General features: G+C 49.1%; 1 protein-coding gene across 1 annotated transcript; it reads left to right on the top strand.

The window, feature by feature from the left end:
* On the top strand, positions 1 to 27,724 carry SPRY3 (sprouty RTK signaling antagonist 3). The gene is made up of 3 exons (XM_073360555.1): positions 1 to 58; positions 10,656 to 11,302; positions 20,085 to 27,724. The coding sequence occupies exon 3, from the start codon at positions 20,162 to 20,164 to the stop codon at positions 21,032 to 21,034; it is 873 nt and encodes a 290-aa protein (XP_073216656.1). The 5' UTR covers positions 1 to 58; positions 10,656 to 11,302; positions 20,085 to 20,161; the 3' UTR covers positions 21,035 to 27,724.

Genomic DNA, 27,724 nt, shown 5'->3' with positions numbered 1-27,724 from the left:
GAGGGAGAATGAGAGCAAGAGGACTGCACTGGCCTAATGGACACATCGCTGAGGCACTGTAAGTACCTGCAGCTGCCACTCAGAATGGGGGTGGGGACTGGGGAGAGAGAGAGAGCATCTGGACACTTGAATGCAGATGTAAACTCACATGTAGCAGAGACACCAGGAAGCTGAGTCACTCTCTGGCTGGAAATGCTCCCGCGCTGGTAGTGGATAGTGGGTGCATGGAAGGGGAAAGGATGGATTTGGCTTGTTCCATTTACTTATTTTTGGATGAATCTGGGCTTTGTGAAAGCAACTCCCTGAGAGCACTGGCTAGAGCCAGGGGAAGGAGTCGAATGGGAGGAGATCAGTAAACTTCCTCCACGCAGCTCTATGGATGCTCCTCAGTCCTCACCTGGTCCTCACCTGAAGCCCACGTGACTAATCCAGCTGTGGGTGCCAGTACAGCTCTGCCAATGCACTTCAATCTTCCACCACAGCCCCTGCTATTCCAGTCCTGGCCCCGTATACAACTCTACCAATGGACCTCCATCTTAACCTAAATCCACTAGCTCAGAGCCAGAGGTATGCCCTACATGCTGGTGCCCAGTTTCCATGGTGATGGGCAGAGTACAAGAACCTGAATAGAAAAGAAGTGATGCTATTGAGAGAATCACAGCAGGCTCTGTTATTAATTCATTGTCTTAATAAAGTACGTTGGGGCCAAAATCTTCTTAACATCAACTTGGCCAGACGTAGAGCTTGCCATAGGTGTGCAGCACTGGCTGGGCTATTCCAGGCCAGTGGCTGGTTAATAGGGACGCACTGCTGGAGAGTCTCATCTAGCTGCCAATTACCTTTACAACACTGGCTGAGGCTGGGAAGTCTCGTTAGCCTCATTTCGCAGACAGGAAGACCAAGGCCTGGAGAGACAAAATGTCCTGTCCGAGCTCACCTGTGACAGGGCTGAGGCCTGAACCCTGGATCCCTATCTAGCACCTTAGCACCAAGTGCATTCTTCCTCCTCTGCTAAGGGGCAGTTACTAATGACCCCACAGCACTTCTATAAGAGAAGGGTGACAAAGGTTAGAACCCAGCCCCCAACTGTCTCATCTCTGCAGGACTAGCAAGAGTTAGGCCTTTTTCTGGGCCAGTAAAATCAGAAGATGCACAAAGACCAGATAGGTTGGTGTGACGGGGTGCACACTGCTAGTGGCACTGCCTCCTGGTGGCTCTGGGGATTAACACTGGCCAGGCATTGCCCCCTCCTCTGGCAGCGTCTCTCCCGGCATCCTCTGGCCATCTGCCACTCAAGGGCACCTCTTTGTGACTCAGCCCTGTGGCCAGGTCACCACATGTTTCTCCTTCTGGAGGGTGGAGGTAATATTTAACATTTGTCTGAGTTTAGCTCATCTTTGGTGCTTGTCATCAGTTGATCTCAGAGCGCTTTACAAAGCCAGTCAGTAGCATCATCCCCATTTCACAGATGAAAAAACTGAGACACAGGAAGGTGAAGTGACTTGCCCAGGGTCATCCCGTAGCAGAGCTAGGAATAGAACCTAGGTTACTTAATCCCAGCCCAGGGCACTGTCCCCTACACCACAGCCTCCTTACTAACAGCCAGCCACCTCTTTGCTTACTGCACTGTACCTCTCCAGTCTGGATGGGGGCAGACACAGCAGTAAAAGCAATGGAATGAGTTAAATTTCTGTCCTTTAGAAAAATGAAGGCTGAAGGTGGGGACAGGCTCACAGTCTATAAATACCTTCAAGGTAACAGTATTAATGAAGGAAGGGAATTGCACACAGCCCCTGGAGATGGCTAGGCAAAGGGGCAAAGGCTTGTAGGTAGGGAAGGACACGTTTGTAGGCTAGCTGTAGTCGCAGGAGAAAGTCCTTAGAGGTGACCGCAGCTGTGTGCAGAATGCCCCACACTGAGGTGGGCAAAGGTGTTATTCCAAACTTTGTGCTGGCTTCCCCTGTAGTCAGGCCAGTCAACCCTGGCTCAGCTCGACTGGGATGCTCCCAAAATTCATCAGTCTCCAATGCCAAGGGCTGAACACAGGATGTTTGCTGCCATCCCATTGGTCACGAGGCTGGTGTGTTCCACACCTTGCATCTGTCTGGTTTTTGGGGAAGGGACCACCCGCTACCCTGTGTTTGTACAGGGGCAGATCCTCAAAGGGATTTAGGTACCTAACACCAACTGAAGTCCCTGAAGATCTGGGCCACATGGCTGAGCACATGGGGCCCTGGTCTCAGTTGGTCCTCAGGCACTGCCATAATAGACATCATTCATAATATTCACAGATTTTTATTCAAGGAATTTTCTAAGTGATTATCTGATATCAGCATGAAGTGCTGGACTTCCCCAGTTTCTCCTGGGGCTGACCCTTGTTTTCCCTGGGGCACAACATTCGTATCCTCCCATTCCTCCTGGGGTGTTGGGTCTCCCCCATCCTCGGCCCCAACCGGCAGCTTCCTCATTTGCTACTGGGGTGAGGCACAGGGCCTCCCTTTTAGCAAGGTGTGCCATTGCACTCCCACCGTTTTCTGCTGGGTGTCATCTTTCTTGTGGGGCCATAGTGAGCTCCTGGGAGGTGGGGCCATGTCTCTCTGCTGGGGGTGCAGCATTAGGGCTTCTAGTTCCCCAATGGGGATCCCCTTTTCTGGGCACAGTGGTGAGCCCCCGAGTCTGGCTGAGAGCAGAACGGCTGAGGACAATAGGAACCAGCTGTGTGTGGAATGCAAATACAATTCTAAATCAGGTGTCTCAGCCCAGCCTCCTGAGCCCATCTTCCTGGTTCCTTTTGCCCTTGTCTTTTGGGCAGGAGGCTAGACTGGCAGTGTCCTTCAGTGCTTGCTTGCCTGGCTGCCATGAGAAGGTGCTGAATTCCCGTGCTGGAAGGTTTGGGTACCCACTCCTATACTTGGCAGGCAACCTCAGTCGTGCCACATTTCAACCTATCATCAGGTATGCAGGGCCCAGAGCGCATCCTGGGTGTCCCCTGCACAGCCAGCCCAGCTAACAACCTTCCCCCAAGCCAGGCAGCTTCATTGGCTGCGACTGTCCTTCCTGTGGCTCATGATGTCCTGCAAAGGTGGCCATGAGAGGGGGCTGTGGGGAGGGGAAGGAGAAGGAGAAGGAAAGAAAGGATGGTAGAAAAGAGGGTTGAACAGACAGAAAGAAAGAAGTGACAAGGGAAAGAAAGGCATGAAAGTAAAAGCTAGGCAGGAGGGAGAAGAACAAGGAAGGAAGGTCTGTGATACATAAGGGAGAGGTTTATTAAACTTTAACAGAAAAGAAACCCCAGTTTGAGAGGAGGGGACCAGCTATATTTAGTGTTGGGTAGGATGTCAGCTCTGAAAATAGCCTGCTAATGAAATCCTCGCTCCCTCTGTCACATAGAGTGGGCAGGGGAGGGCTGGAACACTCTCACACCCGCAGCTGAGGAGCTCCTGACATTCACAATGACTCGTCCTTTTTCATTTTCCGGTTTCTCCTATTCTTAACTTCTTCTGCCTTACGTTAAGCAGAGGAGTTGCACTGGCCAAAAAAGTGAATGTGGGGGCGGTGCTGCTAAGCTACTGCCAAATCCCCAGCAACATGTGACCAGATTGGCAATTTAATACCAACTCTCTCTCACACACACACACGGAAGTTAAAGTCACATTGAGGCTGGAACTTAGCGGGCTGAAAGCAAGGAAATTCAGAAATGCCACCACGCCAGCCTGAGTGACATTATCAGCCATCCCTGGCTTTAGGGGAGTAGCAGAAAGTCCAGGAGGTGTATTGCATGTGCATAAGGACTGGAGCTGGAGGCAGAGGGGCAAGTGCCATGTCTCTTAGGGCTGGCTCTTAGAACAAGGAGCAGGGAGGCAGGTTGCATGGGGAGGATATGTCATGGGAACTGAAGAGGGATCCAGCACTGGGTAGCTAGCTCATGCAGAGAGTTCATGTCCATAGGAGTTAGGGATGGCAGCAGCAGCAGGGAGGCAGGTCATGTAGAAGGACAAGGCTATAGGAGTGGGGGATTAGAGCAGACAATGGGGAGACCGTTTGCATGGGAAGTGCATGTCTCCTCGATTCACTGATGGGATTGGCAGCTGGAGAGAGGGATGCTTGGGAAGTTCATGCCCAGTGATTCAAGGGGAAGCTAGCTGTGAGCAGCGCACATCCCTGGCAGTCAAGGGGGGAACAGTAGTCAGGAGTTAGGCCACGTGTGCGTCAGGGAGGGAGTCAAACAGCAGAGAGGCAGGCCACCTGGGAAGCACGTGTGCACAGAAATCAGCAAGCATGCCTTGAAAGTACAGAGGTGAATTGGGTCATGTGAAGGGGGTGCACACTGGGCACTGGAGACTGCTGCTAGAAAATGCTCTCCAGATGCAGTCCCAGTGGCCTATGCTGTGAAACCTTCAGGCCTGCTAGATCCCATCCACCTAAGAAACAACCTGTTATCTAAGGTTAAAGCACCTGTTGGAAAATCTTGCCATGTCCTCTGCACAGAACACATCGTCTTCCTTTTACTTGCATCTTCTGTCCCTCTCCCTCCACCCTTGACTTCTTATCAAGTACAGTTGTGGTCCATTTCCTAGTGGAAACAATCTTCCCCATTAGAAAAGCATCACAAGTGATGTTATTTGGCGCCAACATTGAAAGTCTGAGTGGAGAGGCCAAGAGCTGAGTGGGATATGGAAATGCTGTTCTCTTCTCCATGGTAGAGGTGGTCTCACCGGATCAGGGTTGGGCATATGGGCAGGACAATGAAGGGGAAGTTTGCCTTGTTGCAGTCTACCTGCCCTGTGGATAACCAGAGGCCTTCTGTCTGCAGGGGCAGCCGGTCTGGGACCCTTTCCCAGCACTACATGGGCAAAATAAAAAGAGGGCACCAAGAGAAGGTCATGGCATTGTGGTGCAATGAGTTCATCACAGATGACTAATGGGTAGAGCTGGCTGCTGCAAACATTGTGGAAGAACTGCTGCCCTATGGTGTGCCCAACCTGGAAACGTGGGCTGGAAGATGTGGTTCAGAAATCTCCCAGCAGTGACACATTTCTACAGAAGAACCCCTTATGGGCACCATCCATTTTGGCAACATACTATATGCCTCAGGGAGCCCTAATCCCTTGGTTGCCACAGTCCATTGCATTAGTGCACAGTTAGTTTTGTAAAGGGACCACTCAGTGGAACAGAAATAAGTCTATTCACAGGACTGCAGCCTGGGAAGTTGCTGCTTTATTTAACTGCATCACAACAGTGTAGGTGTGGGGGAGAAAACACCGTCTGATTAAACAGTAGGTAAGGGAGGGGTGGAGCCTGGCTCCATCCCGTAATACTCTGGGTAACCCATTTAACCCTCTTGTGACCACCTTACTACAGTTAGGGAGAATCAGTGAGAGCCAGTACCAGCAGGTTATTCAGGCAGAAAGCACGTTTGAGTCTTGGGTGGTCAAAGTAGGTGACTCAGAGTGCGAAGCTCTGGGTTCCTTATCAGGGTCTTTACAGACTCGCTGTGTGACCTTGTGCAGGTCATGTTCTCTCTCCGTGTCTCAGCTACCCCATCCATAAGATGGGGATGCTAATGTTAACTTACTGTGTGCTGGCACTGTGAGGCTAAACTTGTTCATGTCTGTAATGTGCCATGAGATCCTCAGAGGAGGAGCTACATAAATGCAAAGTGTCATACCACCAACAATATCACAAACAGAACCCTCCAGAAAATGTAACTGGACAAACAGGCAGGTGAGCAGAGGGACATTTTGTGTTTGATTCTTCATGTTCTTGCAAAGCCTTGAGCAAGCTGTCAGATACCCACAACAAGGCACGAGGAAAGCACAGCAACTACAGCTACCTACATATCATCATCATTATACACTCAGCTGCTGCTTGTGTGTTTGTGTATTAGTACAGAGGAATTGAAATGCGGTGGCAGATGTAGAAATCTGTTAAAATCTCTGTGAGCAGGGCCTTTCCCCACCTGCCTTACAACCGTAGCCCACACGCTGTGTAGAATAACAACCCCCCTCCGGAGCTGGCTTTATCAACAAAGCAACAATAAGAGAAATTTCAGCTCAAACCTGCTCCCCAGGATTGAGTGCAGCTATGGCTCCTCTCTCTCAGCCCACACACTGGATCCTCTTTTCCCAGAGAGCCCCTCCCACCTCCCTTGTATCCAAGTAGCAAATTGAACCACCTGCCTCAGTGGGTCAGCAGAACCCACTTAACTCTTTCCCAGCAGAATCTATGGATGCCAACAGTTTAGGCAGTTCCAGACAAGCTCTGTCAGTCTGTTTCAGTCTCAAACCATCCTGAGATCTTTGCTAAGGTTTTATTCAGCCCAGCTCCTTATTCACAGCAAACTCCCATTGCAGTCAATGACTAAATCTCATTGCGTGCTGCAAAGTGAGTAAGGAACTCAGAACTTGGCTCTAACAGAGGGCCAGAGTCTGCTCTCAGACTGGCATAACTGCATCAACTCTACCAGAATGAATGCAGTTTGGAACAGCCAGGAATGAGGTATGGGCTCGAAAGGATGCACAGTCGTTTCTTTCTTAGTAAGCTGTGCTGGGCTCAAAGGGAGAAAACAGTGGAAAGTACCTCCATATTTTCTGTTGGCTAGTAAGTGTCATATGCCAAATGAATTATTTGATTTTAATGAGTGGTTGCATCTCCTTCCTCCTATCATGGTTTCTGTTTAACTTGTGCCTGGAATCCTGGGCTTGCCTGACTAATCCTCCTCTGTGATTTTGTTAATTGGGACAGGAGGAGTCTGCTGTGTTCCCCTCAGCCCCCCTGCCCCCGGTTGAATTTGTGATCTTCTCACAAAATCCCAGCACCTTGTTGTAGCTTCTAGCCTCATATTGTTTTAAATGACTTTTACATAACACAGGAGGACAGACTAGATGACCATCATGGTCCCTTCTGGCTTTAAAATCACAGAACCTTAGGGCTTGTCTACACTGGCACTTTACAGCACTGCAACTTTCTTGCTCAGGGATGTGAGAAAACACCCCCCTGAGTGCTGCAAGTTTCAGCGCTGTGAAGTGCCACTGTAGACAGTGCACCAGTACTGGGAGCCGCGTTCCCAGCGCTGGTAGCTACACTCCTCGTGGAGGTGGGTTTTTTTAGAGTACTGGGAGTCCTCTCTCCCAGTGCTCTGCCGCGACTACACAAGCCATGTTAAAACGCTGCCACGGCGTTTTAACCTTGCCAGCGTAGACTAGCCCTTAGAAGTGAGGGGGCAGCAGCACCCCCCTAACTTGGGCTGGCCAGTCAGAAGAGACATGGGTTTTCCTAAACCCTCCCTACCATTTCACTGAAAACCAACCCTCCCAGCTTGGATTGTAGCATCAGCAGAGACCAGACATCTTCTGCTTCAGCGTAGGATATTCTCCCTCCCCACTGCACTGCCTGCTACTCTTCAGTGCTTCCAGGCTGATTCATGGTGGTTAATTATTAGACTGTCTGCAAAGGCAGAATCAAAGATGGTTAGACTTGGAGGTGGATGGACAACATGTCTAGAAAATAATGCTAAACTCTGCCTTGGCTTCATTATGTTAAAACGGAAACTCATAACTAAATAGTTTATGCTCCAAATGTATCTATTTTGTTTTCTTTAACATTTTCGTGAATTTAAAAAAAAAAAGCAATGAAAATATTTTTGTGGGGAGGGGGAATTAATTCACCCCTTGAAGCATTGGAAATCCAAACACAGGAAGTAGATAAGAACCAGAAAGTGAAACTCATGAGAAACTGAAAGTGAAACTGACTGGTCTAGTTTCATTGTCCCATTGGCAACAGGTGAAGGAAAAGAGGCAAAGAGTCCTGTGGCATCTTACAGACTAACAGACGTATTGGCGCATAAACTTTTGTGGACATATTCACCCACGAAAGCTTATGCTCCAATACATCTGTTAGTCTATAAGGTGCCACAGGACTCCCTGCCGTGTTTACAGATCCAGACTAACATGGCTACCCCTCTGATAAGTGAAGAAAAGTAACTGAGATTTCAGGGTTGATACAGTGTTGCTAATCTCAGGGGTTATTAACACAGGGAAACACATAAATAAATATATACATATATATTAGGGGCCAGATCCTCAGATGGTATAAATTGGCATGATGGGGAAAATGATAAAGGATATAAAACATGAATGGCCTGAAGAAGGTAGACAGAGGGGAAATAAATGCCCTTTCTCATAACACAAGAAGGAGACATTTAAGGAAATTAAAAGGTGGCAAATTCAAAACTGAATAAAGGAAATCCTTTTTCCCATAATGCACAATTAGACTGTGGAACTCACTGCCACAGGAAGTTGTTGAGGCCAGGAACTCAGCAAGATTAAAAAAGGGACTGGACATTTCTAAAGATAACAAGAATATCCAGTTATAATAGTTAAGGCTAGCAAGTAGTGGAAGGAATATTAAACCTCATACTTCAGGGTTTAAACAAACCTCTAACTAGTAGGGATCAGGATGAGACCTAATGCGGGGAGCAGATAATCCCACATCTGAGCAGAAGGAACTCATTTCCAGGCTGGCCTTAGATGAGCATCTGTGGTTGCGGCTGCATGCTTTCAGGTTTAATTTAGTACTTATTTGTATTACAGAAGCAGCCCTCCATGAGCAGGTCCTCGTTTTGTTAGGCACTGAACGTGCACACAACATGAACCCTGAAGAGCCTACAGGCTAAATAGACATGGGTGGAAGAAAGGAGAGATTATTATCCCCATTTGACAGACAGGGAACTGGAACAGAGAGGGATTAAGTGATTTACTTAAGGTCACACAGCAGGTCAGTGGCAGAGCTGGACTAGCACCCGGTAGAGATCTGCTCAGGCCTAATTTTTAGGCTCAAACCAGGCAGGGTTTTCCAGCCCAGCTCCCCTCTCCCCCGCCCCACCCGATCTCCCAACCCTGAGTCAGCATCACCATTTCCTGCCCCTGGGCTTCTCTCTCCTCCTCCTGCCAGGCCCCTGCTGTGGTGGATATGCTGTGCAATGACTCCTCAGCTGGCACACCCACTCTGGAGTGCAGCACAGCGAGGTGCCAGCTGCCGGAGTGTACAGCTGCCCCCACAGGCGCGTGGAGAAGAGCTGACCTGACCCAACCTGAGCCCAAGAGGGTCCCACTGTTTATCCAACTGAACATTGTAGTAGGATCCCATCAGGTTGGAGGCAAGTCACAAGGCTCTAGAACCCTGCTCTTCTGAGTGTGAAGCCACTGCCTTAACCTCAAGGCCATCCTTCCCAGACCAACCTATGCTGGCATCCAAGCACTTGATTCTCTTCCCACTTCCATGGCTCTGAATCAGGATCCATTCCACTGAAGTCACTGCTGCCAGTGAGCTGGAAATCAGGCCCTGAACTGTAGATTGCTGAGGGTGCAAAGAGTGCTCACGTGTGGAGGAACAAAACCAGAGGCCAGTGTTTGAAAACCTGGCCCTAAGTGGCCAGGTCTAGAGTCTGGCAAGGGTTGACACCTCTGAGCTGTTCAGAGGCATGAGCAATGGATGAATTTTTAAGAAAGATGAATTCAGACTGGAAGAGGTGCAGAGAAGGGCTACAGGATGATCGGAGGAATGGAGAACCTACTTTATGAGAGGAGACTCTAAGAGCTTGGCTTGTTTAGCCTAACCAAATGAAGGCTGAGGGGAGATGTCATTGCTTTCTATAAATACACCAGAGGGATAAACACCTGGGTGGGAGAGAATTTATCTAAGTTAAGAGCCAATGTGGACACAAGAACAAATGGCTATAAATTAGCCATCAACAAGTTTAGACTTGAAATTAGATGAAGGTTTCTAACCATCAGAGGAGTGAAGTTCTGGAACAGAATCCCAAGGGGAGCAGTGGGGGCAAAAAACCTAACTGGCTTCAAGACGGAACTTTGTAAGTTTATGGAGGGGATGGTGTGATGGGACTGCCTACAATGGCATGTGGCCCAACAGCCACTGCTAGTAGTAAAAATCCCCGACGGTTGGAGACAGGACAGTAGATGGGGAGGGCTCTGAGTTACTGCAGAGAATTCTTTCCTAGGTGTCTGGCTAGTGGGTCTTGCCCACATGCTCAGGGTCTAACTGATCACCATATTTGGGGTCAGGAAGGAATTTTTTCCTTGGTTAAATTGGCCGAGACCCTGGGGTTTTTTTTTGCCTTCCTTTGCAGCCTGGGGTCCAGGTCACCAGCAGGTTTAAAGTAGTGTAAACAGTGGAGTCTTTGTAATGTGAAGTCTTTAAACCATAATATGAGGACGGCAGTAAGGGAGCCAGAGGTTCTGGGTCGATTTCAGGAGTGGGTGGGTGAGGTTCTATGGCCTGAGATATGCAGGAGGTCAGAATAGATGATCAGGATGGTCCCTTCTGAGCTCAGAGTCTCTGAGTTCTAGGTGATCAGACTCCCCATTTCTGGCAGGCTAGATGGAGAAAGAGAAGAGCTGAAGGGGGAAAATGGAGAAAAGAGGGTGGTCAGACCATCAGGGTAGCCAGCAGAGCTCAGCCACTCAGGGATTAAATGAGGGGTTGGGGGGTGAGCCGGGGCCAGAACCGCTGCCAGGGGCAGTTTTGGGGAAGGGGGTGTAGGGGAGAGGCAGCTCTCTCCAGACGGAAATATTGAAATGGAGCCTCCTTAATACGGTTAGGTTTTTTCCTCTCTCTCTTTTTTAATTCTGTTTCAGTCATTATCCAGGGAGCGGATACACCGAGCCCTATGGGGAGTTCTAATGGGCCGATTCAATTTCAGCTGGATGACGCCACTTAGCCAAGGCATTAAGAGCTCCAGCTCCGGGAAAGCGAACGACAGAGGGAGCGAACGGGGGGTCGGAGCGACCGAGCTTGTACCAAGGAGCAGCAAACCCCTCCCCTCTCACCCATTCACAAGACGAGCGCGGCGGAGAGCTGCATTCACAAATCGCCAGCCAGCAACCCTACCCCCCCCGCCCAGAGCCACCCCCCATACACACACCCCCAGCACCTACCTGACTAGCCCCCGCAGCACCTCGCCTTGCCCAGCTCACGCTGGCTCCGCGCACCGCCCAGCAGGCTGCAGAGGGAGGACGGGCCGGGTTTGGGCTGGGAACCTGGGCGTCCAGGCTGCTCGCTGTAGAGCGGGATCTCGCTAACCCTTAACCGCTCATACATAGACCGCGAGCTCGGGTCAGCCCAGGGAGAGGCGGCAGGAGCGGGTCTTGCCCTGGCTCTGAGGAGGACCGAGCAGGAGTTTTCATTCAGACTTTCTCCAGGGAGAAGCGGCCCAGGAGTGTGCGGGGCTCTGGCCCCAGCTAGGAAGGTGCCGTTAGCAGCATGGACCTGCACTGGCCTCAAGGTAAGCGCGCCTTGCCCATTGCCACACCGGATGCCCGCGGAGACCCCCGGCTGTCTCCCTGAGCGGAGCAGGCTGTCGTGCACCGAGCTGGGGGGCACAGAACCCCAAAGCTCGCGAGCGATCTCGGGGCGCTGCCTTTCCGGCTCCTCGCCGCCCTGCGGGGATGCGCCGCTGGCTCAGGGGCGCGCACGGGAGAGCTGAGCCGCGCAAAGCCTGCGGAGCCAGTGGGTGCCGGGGCGCGGCGTGGCACCGCTAGCGCCGCCCTGCAGGGGCTGTGGCGACTCGCGGGCTGCGAGCTCCCGGCTCGCCTCGCACACCCAGCGCAGCAGCTCCCGGGCACTACGGCTTGAGGCGTGTGTTAGCCTGGCCGCTGTGTCCGAGACCCCGGGAGCAGGTAACCCAGTGCCCGACAGGTCCTAGAACCTCGCCCGGTTCCCAAGCAAGCCCCGCTCTGGGAGTGAGGCTGGGCGGAGGCGCTGGCTGGAGAAGGTGCACTCCCACCAGGGTGCCCGCTTTGGGGGTGGGTGCGGGAGCTGAACCGCATAGCACCGGCCCCGGGGAAGGCCCGCGGTCCCTCCCCAGGAACACAGGGAGGGAGCCTTTGCAGGAGGCATGGGATGGTGAAGGAGAGAAAGGAGCCCGGCACCGCCTGGCTCACAATCCGGGGTAGAGGCGATCTCCCCGCCCGCCCGGCCCTGTGAAACTCGTTCTTGGCTGCTCGGCATGTTTCCTGCGGCTGAAAGCGCCTGTGAATCATTTGCCTTTACAATCTCCCCCTATGGCCCATTATCGCACAGACTTTACAGGGTTTGGGGTAGCCCGGGGCCATAAAACTGCCCTGCTTCCGGGGCTTGTCAGGCAGCGATCATCAGCCTGGGAGATAGCGGCGTCGGGGCTGGGGGAGGGAAACCTGAGGCAAAGGGTCTCCTGGTTGGAAGTGTCTCATTAGAGTACCTGCGCGGCAGAATAGCAGCTGGCCCCTGCCTGTTAGCCAGGTGGTTGGTCTGGGTTCTCCGCTAAGGGGCTAATGATATGAAATACACACAGTACTGTAGGCAGGAGGGAAAGCAGACTCAGAACAGAGGCATGAATGACTGTGCGCACTCAGGTTTTTAATGGGGTTATTATGGGTATATGTGGAAATAGGACTAGACTTGCTTAAGTCAACAGTGAAACTTCCAGGCTGCCATGGGAACTGCACTGGGCACCAGGTTTGGGGAAAGTGGGTATGTCAAGGCCCTGAGGAGATACCAGGCTCCTTTGGTACAGAAAAAATCAGCTCTAAGGCGAATGTGACAGCAGCAGGCAGGCTTCAGTGGGCTGTAGGCCTCCTGGACAAGAAGGTGGGAGTGGGAGTGCTGTCCTTCAAAATCATGGCAGTGCCCCCCGTTCTGCCTCCCCTCTTCCTCTGCCAGGGAAAGGCTGAATTAGAAGGCAGGCAATGGGTATCACCTCAGCTGGAGTTGCACGGTGTGTGTACCAGAGGAGACCCAGGTGTTCTGGAGTCCAAAAGGGGGTTGGAGAAGAAAAAGTGTGATTTTTTTCATGCTCTCAAAAGCTTAGACACTCTGGTGAATGATTCTATACAAACTCCAGAGAGAGAGAAAGATAGATTGATAGATAGATCTGTCTATCTATCTATCGTATATGGGGATGGACAGACAGACAGAGCTAGATATATATGCACACACACACATAAAAGAATGAGTATGGGGATAGACAGACAAAAGAATATGTACAGGGATAGTCAGACATACAGAGAGATAAAGGGGTGTGTATGGGGATAGATAGACACACAGACAAAGATAGCTATCTAGAGTTCAGAAATAAGTGCATGGATTTTGCTCACTTTTTCCAGTATAATTCACCTTTGGGTTGAGACCCAGACTATAAAAGTTCAGCTGACAATGACCCCTCCCCACAGCTATGAGGAAATTGTTATGGCAGTGGGTTTGCAACTTCAACCATGGGCCAAATCCCCAGCTGGGCTGAACTCCTGCAGCTGCCTCTGAACCTGCTGGGAGTCACACGTCCCCAGCCCTTTGCAGGACACGGCCCAGTAACACTATCACGGATAGTCTTATAGGACCAGATTGGTGCTGGAATTAGGAGGCCTGATGTGGTTTCCATCATATATAGGGTTCAATGGCTCTCAGCACCCCCACTATACAAATTGTTCCAATACCCTTGGATCCAGAGGAAAGCAAGCCCCAGTGGCATCTAAATACACAGTATTGGGGCCACCTCCTCAACTGGTGTGAATCAGTGCAGCTCCAATGAATTCAGCTGAGCTCTGCCGATTCACCCTAGCAGAGGATCTGGCCTGTGAATCTCTCGACACACTGATCTGTGGTGGCATGGATATGTCTAGGTAGATACATCAATAGACAGAAATGCTCCTGTGTGAATCTTGAACCCACCCCACCCCTGGTCAGTCTCCTAGCTCCTGTTGCTGCTGCTACTCCCTGCTGAATGGGCTGTTCTCTTGATCTGAAACAGGCTGTAGTAGTTTTTTCTCTCAGCAGTTGCCAGTTCCCTGCCTATTCATCCCTGACTTTTTTCCTTTACCTTTGCCTGCAATATCTATTTCGGTCCATCCTGCTGGCTGGATTGGATTCATCACATCCGGAATGGCAAACAATTTATTGTCATTCAATCCGTTTTTATCCTGTTGGACATCGGGAGCCTTGCTGGGTCCTAGTGCCCATCCTGTCCAGAATCATATCTTCTGAGCCCAGCCTCCACTAAGCCTTGAATCACATCCTCTTGGCCCTGGTACCCACCAGGTTTGGCATTATAGCTACTGAATGCTAGATTCTAACAGGTCCAGAGTCAACTCCACTGAGTCCCAGTGACCAAGCAGGTCTTGAAGTGTACTGTAGTCAGTGGGTCCTAGCCCATATTGGGTCGGAAATCTTCTCTGCTGAGGCTCCTGCCCAGCAATCTGGAATCCTCTCTGATGTGTCTGAGTATCCTGAATCCTATCTGCCAGATCCCCATGCCCAGCAGGTCCTGAAACCTGCTGGATCCTCTATCTCGCCGGTTCCTGAATCCTATCATCTGAGTACAACTTCCTGTTCACAAGATTCTAGTGCCCATCGGGTCCCAGAACCTAGCCATCGGGCCCCAGTGTCCAAGCCTTGCAGGTCCCATTGCCTTTCGAGTCCTTTATCTTAGGGTATGTCTACACTATGGAATAAGGTCGCATTTATAGAAGTTGTTTTTTTAGAAATCGGTTTTATATATTCGAGTGTGTGTGTCCCCACAGAAAATGCTCTAAGTGCATTAAGTGCATTAACTCGGCGGAGTGCTTCCACAGTACCGAGGCTAGAGTCGACTTCCGGAGCGTTGCACTGTGGGTAGCTATCCCACAGTTCCCACAGTCTCCGCTGCCCATCGGAATTCTGGGTTGAGATCCCAATGCCTGATGGGGCTAAAACATTGTCGTGGGTGGTTCTGGATACATATCGACAGGCCCCCGTTCCCTCCCTCCCTCCGTGAAAGCAAGGGCAGACAATCGTTTTGCACCTTTTTTCCTGAGTTACCTGTGCAGATGCCATACCACGGCAAGCATGGAGCCCACTCAGGTAACTGTCACCCTATGTCTCCTGGGTGCTGGCAGATGTGGTACTGCATTGCTACACAGTAGCAGCAACCCATTGCCTTCTGGCAGCAGACGGTGCAGTACGACTGGTAGCCGTCCTCGTCGTGTCCGAGGTGCTCCTGGCCATGTCAGCCAGGAGCGGCTGGGCAGACATGGGCGCAGGGACTAAATTTGGAGTGACTTGACCAGGTCATTCTCTTTAGTCCTGCAGTCAGTCCTATTGAACCGTCTTATGGTGAGCAGGCAGGCGATACAGATTGCTAGCAGTCGTACTGTACTATCTTCTGCTGGGCAGGCAAGAGATGAGGATGGATAGCAGTCATATTGCACCATCTTCTGCCAAGCAGCCATGAGATGTGGATAGCATGCAGTCCTTCTGCACCGTCTGCTGCCAGCCAAAGATGTAAAAGATAGATGGAGTGGATCAAAACAAGAAATAGACCAGACTTGTTTTGTACTCATTTGCTTCCCCCCCACCCCCGTCTAGGGGACTCATTCCTCTAGGTCACACTGCAGTCACTCACAGAGAAGGTGCAGCGAGGTAAATCTAGCCATGTATCAATCAGAGGCCAGACTAACCTCCTTGTTCCAATAAGGACAATAACTTAGGTGCACCATTTCTTATTGGAACCCTCCGTGAAGTCCTGCCTGAAATACTCCTTGATGTAAAGCCACCCCCTTTGTTGATTTTAGCTCCCTGAAGCCAACCCTGTAAGCCGTGTCCTCAGTCACCCCTCCCTGCGTCAGAGCAACGGCAAACAATCATGCATCTGAGTTGAGAGTGCTGTCCAGAGCGGTCACAATGGAGCACTCTGGGATAGCTCCCGGAGGCCAATACCGTCGAATTGTGTCCACGGTACCCCAAATTTGACCCAGCAAGGCCGATTTAAGTGCTAATCCACTTGTCAGGGGTGAAGTACGGAAATCGATTTTAAGACCCCTTTAAGTCGAACTAAAGGGCTTCATCGTGTGGACGGGTGCAGGTTTACATCGATTTAATACTGCTAAATTCGACCTAAAGTGTAGACCAGGGCTTAGTCCTGCTGGTCCCAGTGCTCTCCAGTTTCCATGTCCTTTTCTTTGGGTTATAGTAACTTTCAAGTTCTGTGTTCTAGCACCCAGTCGTACTACCCTCAAAACTGCTGGGTTCTACTGTCCTCTCAGCCCTCATATCCTACCTGTTGGGTCTTGGTTCCAAACCCTGTGCTTTCTGGGTCCTGTTTCTCTCCAGCTAGTTCATGCTACCTGCATGAAATCTAGTGTCCTATGGGATCCAGATCCTACCCTCTGGTGCCTCTCTAGATCCTGAGTGTGATCCACTGGGCCAGGCCCTATACTGAGGCACAGCCGTGGAGTTAGCATCAGTACTGCTCACATGCCCTGGACAAAGTCATAGAATCACAGAAGGTCATAGAAGATTAGGGTTGGAAAAGACCTCAGGAGGTCATCTAGCTCAACCCTCTGCTCAAAGCAGGACCAACCTCAGCGAAATCATTCCAGCCAGGGCTCTGTCAAGCTGGGCTTTAAAAACCTCTAAGGAAGGAGATTCCACCACCTCCCTAGGTAACCTATTCCAGTGCTTCACCACCCTCCTTGTGAAATGTTTTTTCTTAATATCCAACTTAGACCTCCCACACTGTGACTTGAGACCACTGCTCCTTGTTCTGTCATCTGCCACCACTGAGAAAAGCCTACCTCCACCCTCTTTGGAATCCCCCTTCAGGTAGTTGAAGGCTGCTATCAAATCCCCCCTCACTCTTCTCTTCTGCAGACTAAATAAGCCCAGTTTCCTCAGCCTCTCCTCATAAGTCATGTGCCCCAGCCCCCCAATCATTTTTGTTGCCCTCGGCTGGACTCTCCAATTTGTCCACATCCTTTCTGTAGTGGGGGCCCCAAAACTGGATGCAATACTCCAGGTGTGGCCTCACCAGTGCCGAATAGAGGGGAATAATCACTACCCTCAATCTGCTGGCAATGCTCCTATTAATGCAGCCCAATATGCCATTAGCTTTCTTTGCAACAAGGGCACACTGATGACTCATATGCAGCTTCTCATTCACTGTAATCCCCGGGTCCTTTTCTTCAGAGCTATCGCTTAGCCAGTTGGTCCCCAGCCTGTAGCAATACCTGGGATTCTTCCTTCCTAAATTCAATCCCCTCTCATTCAGCCTTTCCTCCAGGCTCTTGTGCTCTCCAAATTCATTCTCCAAGTTCACTCTGTGTGGTCCTACATACTGTATTACCAGTTCAACTAGTTATTCATAATCTGAGGTCTCAAGGACTGTAGCTGTCCAGCCTACACATTAGCGGTGCAGCATGGAAGTCCTATGAGCCCATGTGCCTTCCCTACCCCGCTTTCTCTAGACATCCAGGACTACCTTGGGTTCCTTAGGGCCAGATGTTTTTGCGCACCCACTGGGTTGGGAGTCACACAGAAACTCCCTTGAATTAGCCATCACAATGGCTCAACATCCTTGTATCTCACTAGCTCAGACTGCCATTTACACCTAATGACTCTGTACCCTTCGAACCCATTCAGTCAATAATGTACACTTCTGGGGAGAAGCTCATTCAGACTGTCCATTACAGAGTGGTGATTGTGAGCACATCTCGTTAGTCTGGTACATTTCATGGCCATCTGTATTCGTCCTGGCATTTGCTGGATCTTATTGCCCTTCCCCGCACTTCACCCTTCCCTCTTAAATTAATTTCTTCTGGTCTTATTCCTGGCTGTCCATCTGACTAGGGACCACCTGTTTGAGAAAACCCCACATTTACTGTCAGTGCTACCTGGTCTGGATCATTAGCCAGAACAGCCCCCACTGGTGGGATGGTGGCTAGAGAGAAGGCATTATAAAAATACTGAAACCACTTGTCCAACTCTTATTAAGAAATGCTGAAAATCCACTGTTATGCAAAGGCAGTTCTGGCGCATCTTTGAAGTCTCTTTAAGCAGTTGATCCTAACCCCTTCCTCCCTTAAAGCAGACTGGAGATCTTAGCAACACAATACAACACAATGGAATCAGATTGGTTGCCTTTTCTTTCCTTATGGAGACTAGGGACAGGACAGATCTCACTTTAACAATCAAAGTAAGTTGCCTTTGCTCTTGTCTGTTCTTTCAAGGTCAGCCTAGCTAATGAAAGTCAATCTTCTCTCCACTTTGTATATTGCCTGGGTAGTATTTTACCCATAGTTCCTGGCCTACAGGCAAGTCTTCTTCTCTGCCATCATCAGACTGGTTTGCTGAATATGTCTAAAGCTAGTGAAGAGGGTCAGTATTTAAATAGCTTCCTTCTGCAGAACTGTGGGCTGTGAAAACATCCATGCAGCATATGGTTGCCTGTAGAACTTGCAAGATGAGGACAGATTGTCCTAAGAAAGCCAGAAAATACTGCATAGCAACCCAGCTGTCAGTCGAAAATACATACTGTTGATAGGTACCACCAATAGGTACAGTAAAAGATCATGACTTAAAATGATTTGCAACCCAGGTTGGGGTTGTTTTCAGTGTACAACACGAAACAATTAACTTTCCCTCCTTAGGTGTTGTTGGGACACTTCCTGTACCCCAATTTGCACACAGAAGCACTATAAGAACTATCTAGCTCCATGAGGCTGTAACTAGAATCCATAGGCACGCAAATCCTGATCACATTTTTCTTCCTCCTCCCCCAAGGACTGCCCATATTCTAAGGTCACAGGTGTCTTGCTCAGGTTATTGTCAGGTGACCAGATAGCAAGGGTGAAAAGTTGGGACAGGGAGTGGGGGGTAATAGGCACCTATATTTGGGGCTTTGTCTTATATCAGCACTGTCCCTATAAAATCGGGACATCTGGTCACCTTAGGTTATTGTTCCTCCTACAGGCCATACCCAGGTCTAGAAATGCTGTCATCATGAGAGAGCATTAATCCCTGAATCTGAGTCAGATGGCAAATACCTTCCATCCATGGATCTTCCCCTGATTATTGGTCTCACCTTGAGGCTCCCCTAAAAAGCATGGTTAGAGACCATTCCCATCCCTGTGACCACCTGGCACAAAGCCAGAATGAGTTTCCAGTGCTGCAGTGAGAATCAGGAAGTACCGCTTTCTGAAAACAAAATCCTGGCAGCCTCTATGCAGGTAGCATATCCTCTGACAAACCCCAATTGCCTAGAGCAAATCTGGTTAGCACGAATATTTTGTCACTATTGAAAAAAAAAGCTTTTCTCTGAGTGCTCATGAAAGAAGTAAGCATGATCTTTACGTGTCATGGGATATGAATGGAAATGCTCTGGAGACCCCAACAAAAAACACTGGGAAACTAAGTTTGAATCAAACACATCAGAGATTGAGATGTTGGCTCATCTTGTTCATCCCTGTCCAGTGCAGGGATTGATCCATAAAGTATATGTTCAGCATTGTGTGCAAGCGAGGGAAGGGTGGGGTGGAAACACCAGGACAGATCATCATTCTCTTCCCAGTTCTGTCCCAGGCTCTCTGTGTGGCTTTGGAGAAGTCACTTCACATCTCTGGGCTTCAGTTGCCACCTCTCTAAAACAAGGACAATACTTCCCTACATTGGAGGTGTGGGACTTAACTCCTCAGTAAAAAGAAAAGGAGTACTTGTGGCACCTTAGAGACTAACCAATTTATTTGAGCATGAGCTTTCGTGAGCTACAGCTCACTTCATCGGATGCATACCGTAAGTCTGCTGCAGTTTCCACGGTATGCATCCGATGAAGTGAGCTGTAGCTCACGAAAGCTCATGCTCAAATAAATTGGTTAGTCTCTAAGGTGCCACAAGTACTCCTTTTCTTTTTGCGAATACAGACTAACACGGCTGTTACTCTTAACTCCTCAGTATTTGCAAAGTGCTTTGAGATCTGAAGCTGGGAAGTGCTAGCAAAGATCAAAATATTACTCTTTGCTTGAGTGACTGGTGATAGAGCAATAGACCTCACCATTGAGAAATGTTTCTTAATAGCCGACTAAGTCTCCCTGTCCTCATACTCACTCCAGTCCTCCCAGTTATGCCCAGTGGAATAATTCCTCTCCCTCCCTGGTGTTTATGCTCCTGTGATAGTTTGTCCATGGCTTTCCCATCACCCTTTGCTTCCCAGTTTGTTTCAATGCTGGAGTTACGGTTGTAATTCAGGTGTCTTTTCTCTCTCCTGCTCTGTTCCACTTCCCTAGGATTTTCCGATGTGCCCTGATGCTGCAAGCCCTTGTTGCTCTCATCCAGAGTGGCTGAACTCAACAGTGACAAGACAATGGATCTGCCTGCTGAGGACTTCCAACAAGTCCTCTCCATTGACCAGATACGCTCCATCCGTGCCAGCAATGACTATGTGGAGAGACCTGCCGTCTCCTTCAAGCAAGCTCGGTCCAACCCATCCCTCTCACAGCAGGCCCACAAGCAAGAGTGGTCTCAGGACTGCCTGGTGTCTTCCACCTTCCAGGACCTGCACCGCAGCCACAGCCAACACCACCAGATGTCGGCCTTGCAGCAGCACCTGAGTCATTCCAGCACTGCCAGCTCTGTGTCTCACAGCACCACTGCCTCGGACCAGCGGCTGCTGAGCGGGGTCACGCCCTCACATTCTGGGCACTCACTCATCCGGACACAGCCCAGAGCGGGTGACCTGAAGCCCGAGGAACCGCTGAAAGGTGTGGTGGAGAAGGCCACTCTGCACTCTGGACACCTCTTCATCTGTGAGGAGTGTGGGCGTTGTAAGTGCGCCCGCTGCACAGCCACCCGCAGCTTGCCCTCCTGCTGGGTCTGCAACCAGCGCTGCCTTTGCTCTCCAGAGAGTCTCCTCGACTATGGGACTTGCCTGTGCTGCGTCAAGGGTCTCTTCTACCACTGCTCCACTGACGATGAGGACACCTGTGCCGATGACCCCTGCTCCTGCAGCTCGGGGTCCTGCTGCGCCCGCTGGGCTGCTATGAGCTTCCTCTCTCTCCTCATGCCCTGCCTCTGCTGCTACTTCCCTACGCTGGGGTGCCTCAAACTTTGCCAGCGGGGCTATGACAGTCTGAAACGTCCTGGCTGCCGCTGCCAGAACCACACCAACACAGTCTGCAGGAAGATCTCCTCCTCCAGTGGCACACCTTTCCCTAAGACTCTGGATAAGCCAGTATGACATTCCTGGGGAGCAGAGTTGGCTATTCTTCTTCTCCTTCACCTCCCTCTGCTGCACACCCCCTTTGGGCACAAAGCAAACAGATGAACAATCCGCCAGCCACCAAGCCCCACAAAGGGAGTGTGAAGCATGTTCTTGAGACAAAGGAATTGTGCTTCTGTGCCCAAGCCCCACATGACAGGTTTTGCACATTTTGGCAAAGGACCAGGACAGAGGGAATCAGAGGCTGACAGTGCACTCGTGATCAACAGGGGGCTTTCAACATGGGACCTGGCTCAGGACTCTGTGACCTCAAAATGCCTTAGGAGCTGTTTTTCTGTGGTGGGTTTCAAAAGGGTGACATGTCCAAGCGCTAGAAGCCTCTGGGGACCAGACCACAGAACCCATTTTCTCTCTGCAGCTTTCCTAAGTGGCACCTCCCACAGGCTTTCCCTCAGTTTCCTATGCTGTTGTGCTATAGGCCAGTCTCTGCAAAGGGAGATGGGCCACTGCAATGTACCAACCAATGGCAACACCTTAGTCCCCTCCCCTTAGCAGAACAAGAGAGAAAGCTCTCAATAATTTCAAGGTAAAAAGGAAAATAAGTGAGCCCAAATATCCAGTTTTTAGGAGCTCACTGGTCAGTGGAAATAGGACATGGATAGATTAAGGATCACGCTGGCATGGAAAGGGTGTGAAAGGGTGATGTGGACAGAAAGGAGTCCCACTCTCACTTGGGTACATCAGTGGGTCTTCAGCAAGGGGAATTCACTGTAGTAATTGGTATTTCAAAGTAGATTTGGCTAAGAGAATGAAGCAGGTTAAATCCCAGGCTGAGGGTCAGGGGGACTGGATACCCTGAGGGAGTGGTAAAGGTCTGCTTGCAGAGCCTTACAATTTGTAAAGTGTCACTGTGACTCTAGCTCAGGTTGGTGGTGACTGACAGGTAACACCACGTGTTTAGTGGTGAGTTGGTGGTTTCAGCCTGTCCATTGGTGGTAATCCTCTACCACAAGTGATACTCCTGTTGGCAGGCTCAGTGTAGAGGCCAAGAACTGGGTGGGTCATGGAGCCTGGCCTTCCTTCTTAACTCTGGATGTCAGAGAGAGATATATGAGTAGGGCAGTGTGTAGGAGGCTTGCCCTTCTGCCCTGCCCAGTAGATCAACAGAGTCCTTCAGTCTCTGGGGCTGTCAATCTGGTACCTTTCACCAGCACTGAATTCACTTTAATAAAAGAAAAGGAAAGCTGAACCTTAAAAAAAATTAAGAACCCCGACTTCTCTCCTTGTGCTGATGCTGTAAAAATGATCATGTCCTTGCCTGGGCCTGAAAATGGTGCTTAGCTGAGGCTCCAGCTTTGGGCTGGTGGGGAAAGGGAGATCTGTGTGTTAGAAAGCTGAACAGGATGGGTAATGCATGAAGCCAGCCTTCCCTCCTCAGCCAAAGCGCCTCAGCATCCTCACTCATCTCCACATATTATAGAGAAAGCTACACAAAAGCGGATTGGCTGCATAGGTATGCATCCTATAAGCAAACCTGATATTGACACAGGTGTTCTAAGACAGGTGACACCTTCTGCAAACTAGAGATGGGTCTGAACCAAATCCACAGGTCTGGAAATCTTCAGACTATGGGGAGGTTTGGGTATGGGTGATGGTTCATGGTCAACACCTATAGTAAACCAAACCAAATCCCTGTATCTGAATGTTCCTGGTCCTTGAGGAAGTTCAGATCCAGATTGTAATCCAAAATTTCCGGCTCACTCATCTCTGCTGTAAAAACATGGTGCCAAACTCTCAGTTACAACCTCAACGACTTCAGAAACTTGGCCTGTGGAATGAAAGCCAGGTTGACCCTTCAGTGCTATATCCGACCATCACATCCATCCTCAGAGGCGTGTGTGTGTGTCTGAAGAGAAAAAGGCATAATAACCTTCCTGTTCCATTGGAGTAAAGGTTCGGGAGGGCTACAGGACATGCAAGAGCTGGAAAAATACATGCAACAAATCCCTCAACTGTCCCAAATCTTCCTCCAAGGCACTCCAATGTTTAGGGCACAGACGTCACACACACCTATCCACCGATGACTCCTCTTCCTTTGGAATTACTTTGATATATTTTTGTATATATAAGTATAATGTTACTATGGCTAGGACTATTATAATAATATTCATGATATTGCTGTGACTGGTGCCATATGCAAGGTTTGGCTTCCTGGTACATTTACAAACTCCAAAGGAATATCTCAGCTCAGTTGTGCTAATCCTAGATCTTGGTTTATAGGTAATCTGGGGTATTTTACAGGCTCTCCTAACAGCGCTCTGTACTGAGTGGCCTGGTGAATGGGAAGGGTAGGTATAGAAGACAGGAGAAGTCAAGAGTTCTATTCCTAGGTGGAAGTTTGCTCCCTGCTGCGTTGTACCATTGGTGGGGGTCCTCCATTTCAGCCAAGTCCAGAACCATGTTGTGGGAGTTTGCTTGTCCCATTGGAAGCTGGGAAGCATATTTATATAAGCTGTGGCATTCATATGATACACACACACACACACACACACACCCACACACACCCACACACACCCACACACACACACACACAGCCATGAATTGTTTTAATGCTTCAGAATGAGCAATTCCAAGCATAGCAATGCTATGCAGAGTGATCTGTGAAAAACACCAGGTCTTCCCTGTGAGAGTTCCACTAGACGTGTGTGTGTATAGATGATCAGTCCATATCTCTGTTCCATAAATTATATAATGTATTGCAAACATATATTTATATATGCAACAATAATTAGTGTGATTTATAATTCCAATTTCTGCTGTCAGATAAAGAGTAATGTACACAGAGACATGTATATTGGAGGGACTTCGATAACGAGACGCACCATACTTCTTTCTTCGCTAGCACCATTCACTTTTTACCAGAGTTAGTCAAACATTTTCTGTCATAAGAATTTTTTTAATGGAAAATGACTTCTTCCACAAAATTAAAATTTTTGTGTAAAATGCCCCTTTTCATGGAAAAATGTTTTTATATTATTTTAATAAGAACCCAAAATATTTAGAAAAGGTTTATTTGATGAAAAATCAGTGTAACTTTTCATGGGGAAAAAACAAACCTACCCCCACCCCCCCCACCTTCCTGATCAGCTTTGCTTTTCATGTTTTCCTTTAAAGGGGTGGGCATGTCCATTCAGTCAATGCCTTTCTTTCTTCACAGTCCATCTTTTCCTCTCACTTGTTCATGGAATGACTTGATAATGGCTTCTTGAATGTTTCCATGGAGAGGAATCATGATGTCATGAAAACACAATGGTGAACTCCTCAGAGTGCTAGAGAAGTTGCGTGGTGAGGGGAAGGGCCTGATCTTCCAGTCCCTGTGAAGGCAACATGCCTATGGAGTACGAGTCTATGGGCATTATGCTTCTGTTATGCGACCACAGATACCTCCAATAATTGTCAGAAGATTACTGGCAGGTCATGGTGATTTCTGTTTACATGTTCTTTCTTCTGTGCCAGTGTGAAAGTTCCCACTCTGAGAGCACATTGTGCCGTATCATGGGTGTTATGGATCAGGAAATCTGGCCTATTTTGTAATATTTTAGAAATATTTTGCAATTTGTCAATTTTTTAGCAATACATTCTGTAAAATATGGAACACTTGAGTGGAAACCAGAGATTGGACCGAGTCACAAAACATCAGATCCAAGACTGTTCAGTACCAGGACGTTGGTTGGGCCATTCTTGGTGTCAGTTGTGAAATTCAGAACCATGTTCAGAATCTGAGTTGTACTCCCTTCGAAGTTCAGATTTATTTGGATCCAGGGGCTTAGTTGGGACTCATCTCTATTGAAAACTATCAATTTCCTCTTCCAGGCGAGGGGCAGCAGGAGAGTCTATTTATTAGACAAGGACAGAAAACACCAGGCCAGGATTTACCAAAATCTGTCTGAAGGTGAACAACATGGGCTAATTGGTTAATTAATAACAAATAGTCCATCTTCAACCTGGGTCTCCCTGTGAGTTTCCCAAGATCTCCAGCTTGGTAGAGCTTTCTTCTATTCTGTCAAAATGCAGTTTACCATCAGATATGGATCTAGTGCTGGCTGGGACTGCCACAAAGTGGGAGGGATCAGATCCGCTCCAAATGTGTGCAGCAGGTTGATCTAGTGTTATGTTTGATTCACCTTGGTGTCCAAATGTAAGTTACAGTTGTCCTCTGACAGAGAGTAAGAGCTTTGACTGGGATTCCCCAGATCTCTCTGTGTACCTGGGATTTTACTGTGGCTTATTCCCAGAGTCTGATTGTTAGACAGCTCCATACAGGGAAAGCTATGCTCAGTGCATGTGGTGTTCTGCATCTGATCTCATTCAGAAAATAAAAGCTGGATGAGGTAGGTTTTCCAGCTGAAATTGGAATAGACAAAGTGCATTACAGTGTACTTAGATGTGGGAAAAGGGACTTATGTCAAAGGACCCTGTTGGGCTCCAAGCTGCTGAAAGGGGGAGATGCAGGGTCTGAGCTGCCTCCCTGTCTGGTCCCACTTTTGGAGCAGAGGAAGGAAAGGAATCTGGCTGTGGGTTCTTGCCTCCCCAGCTGATTCTACTGCTAGAAAGGGAGACAGAGCTGGCCTGTGTGTTGCAGAACTTGCATGAGACAAAAGGGCCCCATAAGAGCCAGGCCTTTAATAGCTACTTGCTTTGCTTGTGCCCCTCTTTATATGAGCTCCAAACACTACTCGGAGGTTTGCACCTTGCAGCTCTCCTCTCTTTTGCACAGGAAGGTGAGGTGCTGCCCACCTCCTAGACTCCTGCACTGGCCAGAAGGGGGCACTGTAGAGTGATGTGAAGTGCCCCCTGCTGCAACAGCACTCTGAGGCCCTGGGGGACAGGCTAACAGACAAAGAACCACATCCTTGTCCCCACCAAGCCCAGAACCTGAAAACACCTTTAGTCTCATTCCAGAAGCATGGATGGCCCTTTTGAGCAGAGTATCTCCAAGGGGTTTCTAGCTGATGGCTAGTCTCAGATTCACTCACTCCCCACCCTTTGCCCTAAGCCTACTTGCCTGGTCTCTTTCTATCCCCACTTGTGGCCAAAAGGCACCAAAGCACAAAAGAGCAATTTCAGAACAATTGCATTAGTGCAATAAAACCATACTGGAGTTTGCATGGCTAGACTGGCCCGAGGATAAGCAGATGGCACGTTTATAATGTTCCCCAATCCCCAGCACACACTTTGTTATTGATCTCTCTAGCTGCCTCTTGCAACTGTTGCATTTCCAGTCTGAGTGAGCCTGCAGAAGTCTGGGGAGCTGTGGGGGATCTGTGCATATCCACTGTTCTGACTTCTACCGCTCCACACCTTGGAAAAGGGAGAATGGATATGCTTCAGGTGGTCAAGCAAATCTAGTTCAGGATCTTCTTCTGCATGAAGTATCCACAGTCCATTTCTGCTGGGTGCTTACATGCAGTTGAAATACAGTACCCAGCATCCATTCCAGATGGGCAAAGCAATACTACTTAGCATCCACCTCCTTATTCCAATCTGCTTAGGGGTCCTTCTTAGTGCGAGACACTAGTGCAGAGCTCATTAGCAAATGCTTTCTGTCACCGATAGCCTGTGATCAAACCCACCCTGCATTTCTGGGCCCACCTGAAATGGATTCTTTGTTCCACCCCTTACAAGCTACTTCAGAAGATGCCCAAAGGCCACATGTCTAGAAAGACGATGATAGGGAAAGGGGCCAAAGATCTTTCATTATAGTGTGGAGTGTGGTCAGGAAAGACTTTGGATAGATGGGAGCCAAGTTGAACTAAGTCTCTTTCAATCAGTCCCTTGCAGGAAACCTTACATTCAATGGTCTGCATTGTGAATCAGTGCTGACCAAAAGGGAATCAAGTTTTGCATGTGATGCAACTGGGTTTGGAGAAAGAGGGCCAGGCCCTGCTGCCACTGAAGTCAGCAGCGAGACATGCACCAACTTCAATGGGAGTGGGATAGAGCCTGTCAACAGCAAACTCAGGGATTTGTGGTGAATGCAGCCTATGTTGCCCGCCTAGCATCAGGGCATAGTTCCTATGCACACTGAACACCTAGGCTGTGTTAACCCCAACATCAATAGTGATGAGAATTGTTATTTGTGGATGCGGCCCATTCAGTTCCCCCACACTACTGCTCCAGTCTCCCTTCTCGTCTCTCCCCAACACCCAGCCTTTGTTCAAAGGCTCCTTCACGCACTCTGCTGCCTCCTTATACCCCAGCTATCTGTAGCATAAACTCCTTAGAAGACTCATTCCCTCTTGACTTCAAAGGAAAGCCCAGTACCAAGGACTGAAGCATCTAACTCTCTGTTTATTTGGTACAAAAGGCATCCTGTACAGTGTATAAAGAGAGCCCATCCCACAACGGTCATGTTGAAATTCTTTTGCCGGTCTAGACAGTCTAATACCTGGCCATAATCCTGTTACTGTTTTTTGACAATACTCTTGTACCAGTTACGAAAAAATAAAGTATTTATTTGAAAAGTTTATTTTAAAGATAAAAAAATTACCTATTTATTTTAAAGCATCCTCTTCTGTTTGGTTTTCTTCTCTTGCAAGCTAATAACTGTTACTGAACCACTGCTGAAATAAAAGAAGTAATTCTACGGGTGGCTTTCCAGGCCACTGAAAGCAACCATTCAATAAAATATATATATTAATTTTGAAA

The sequence above is a fragment of the Lepidochelys kempii genome, chromosome 9 (genome assembly GCF_965140265.1).
Source record: "Lepidochelys kempii isolate rLepKem1 chromosome 9, rLepKem1.hap2, whole genome shotgun sequence".
Classification (NCBI taxonomy): Eukaryota; Metazoa; Chordata; order Testudines; family Cheloniidae; genus Lepidochelys; species Lepidochelys kempii.
This window is presented reverse-complemented; position numbering and strand designations above follow the sequence as displayed.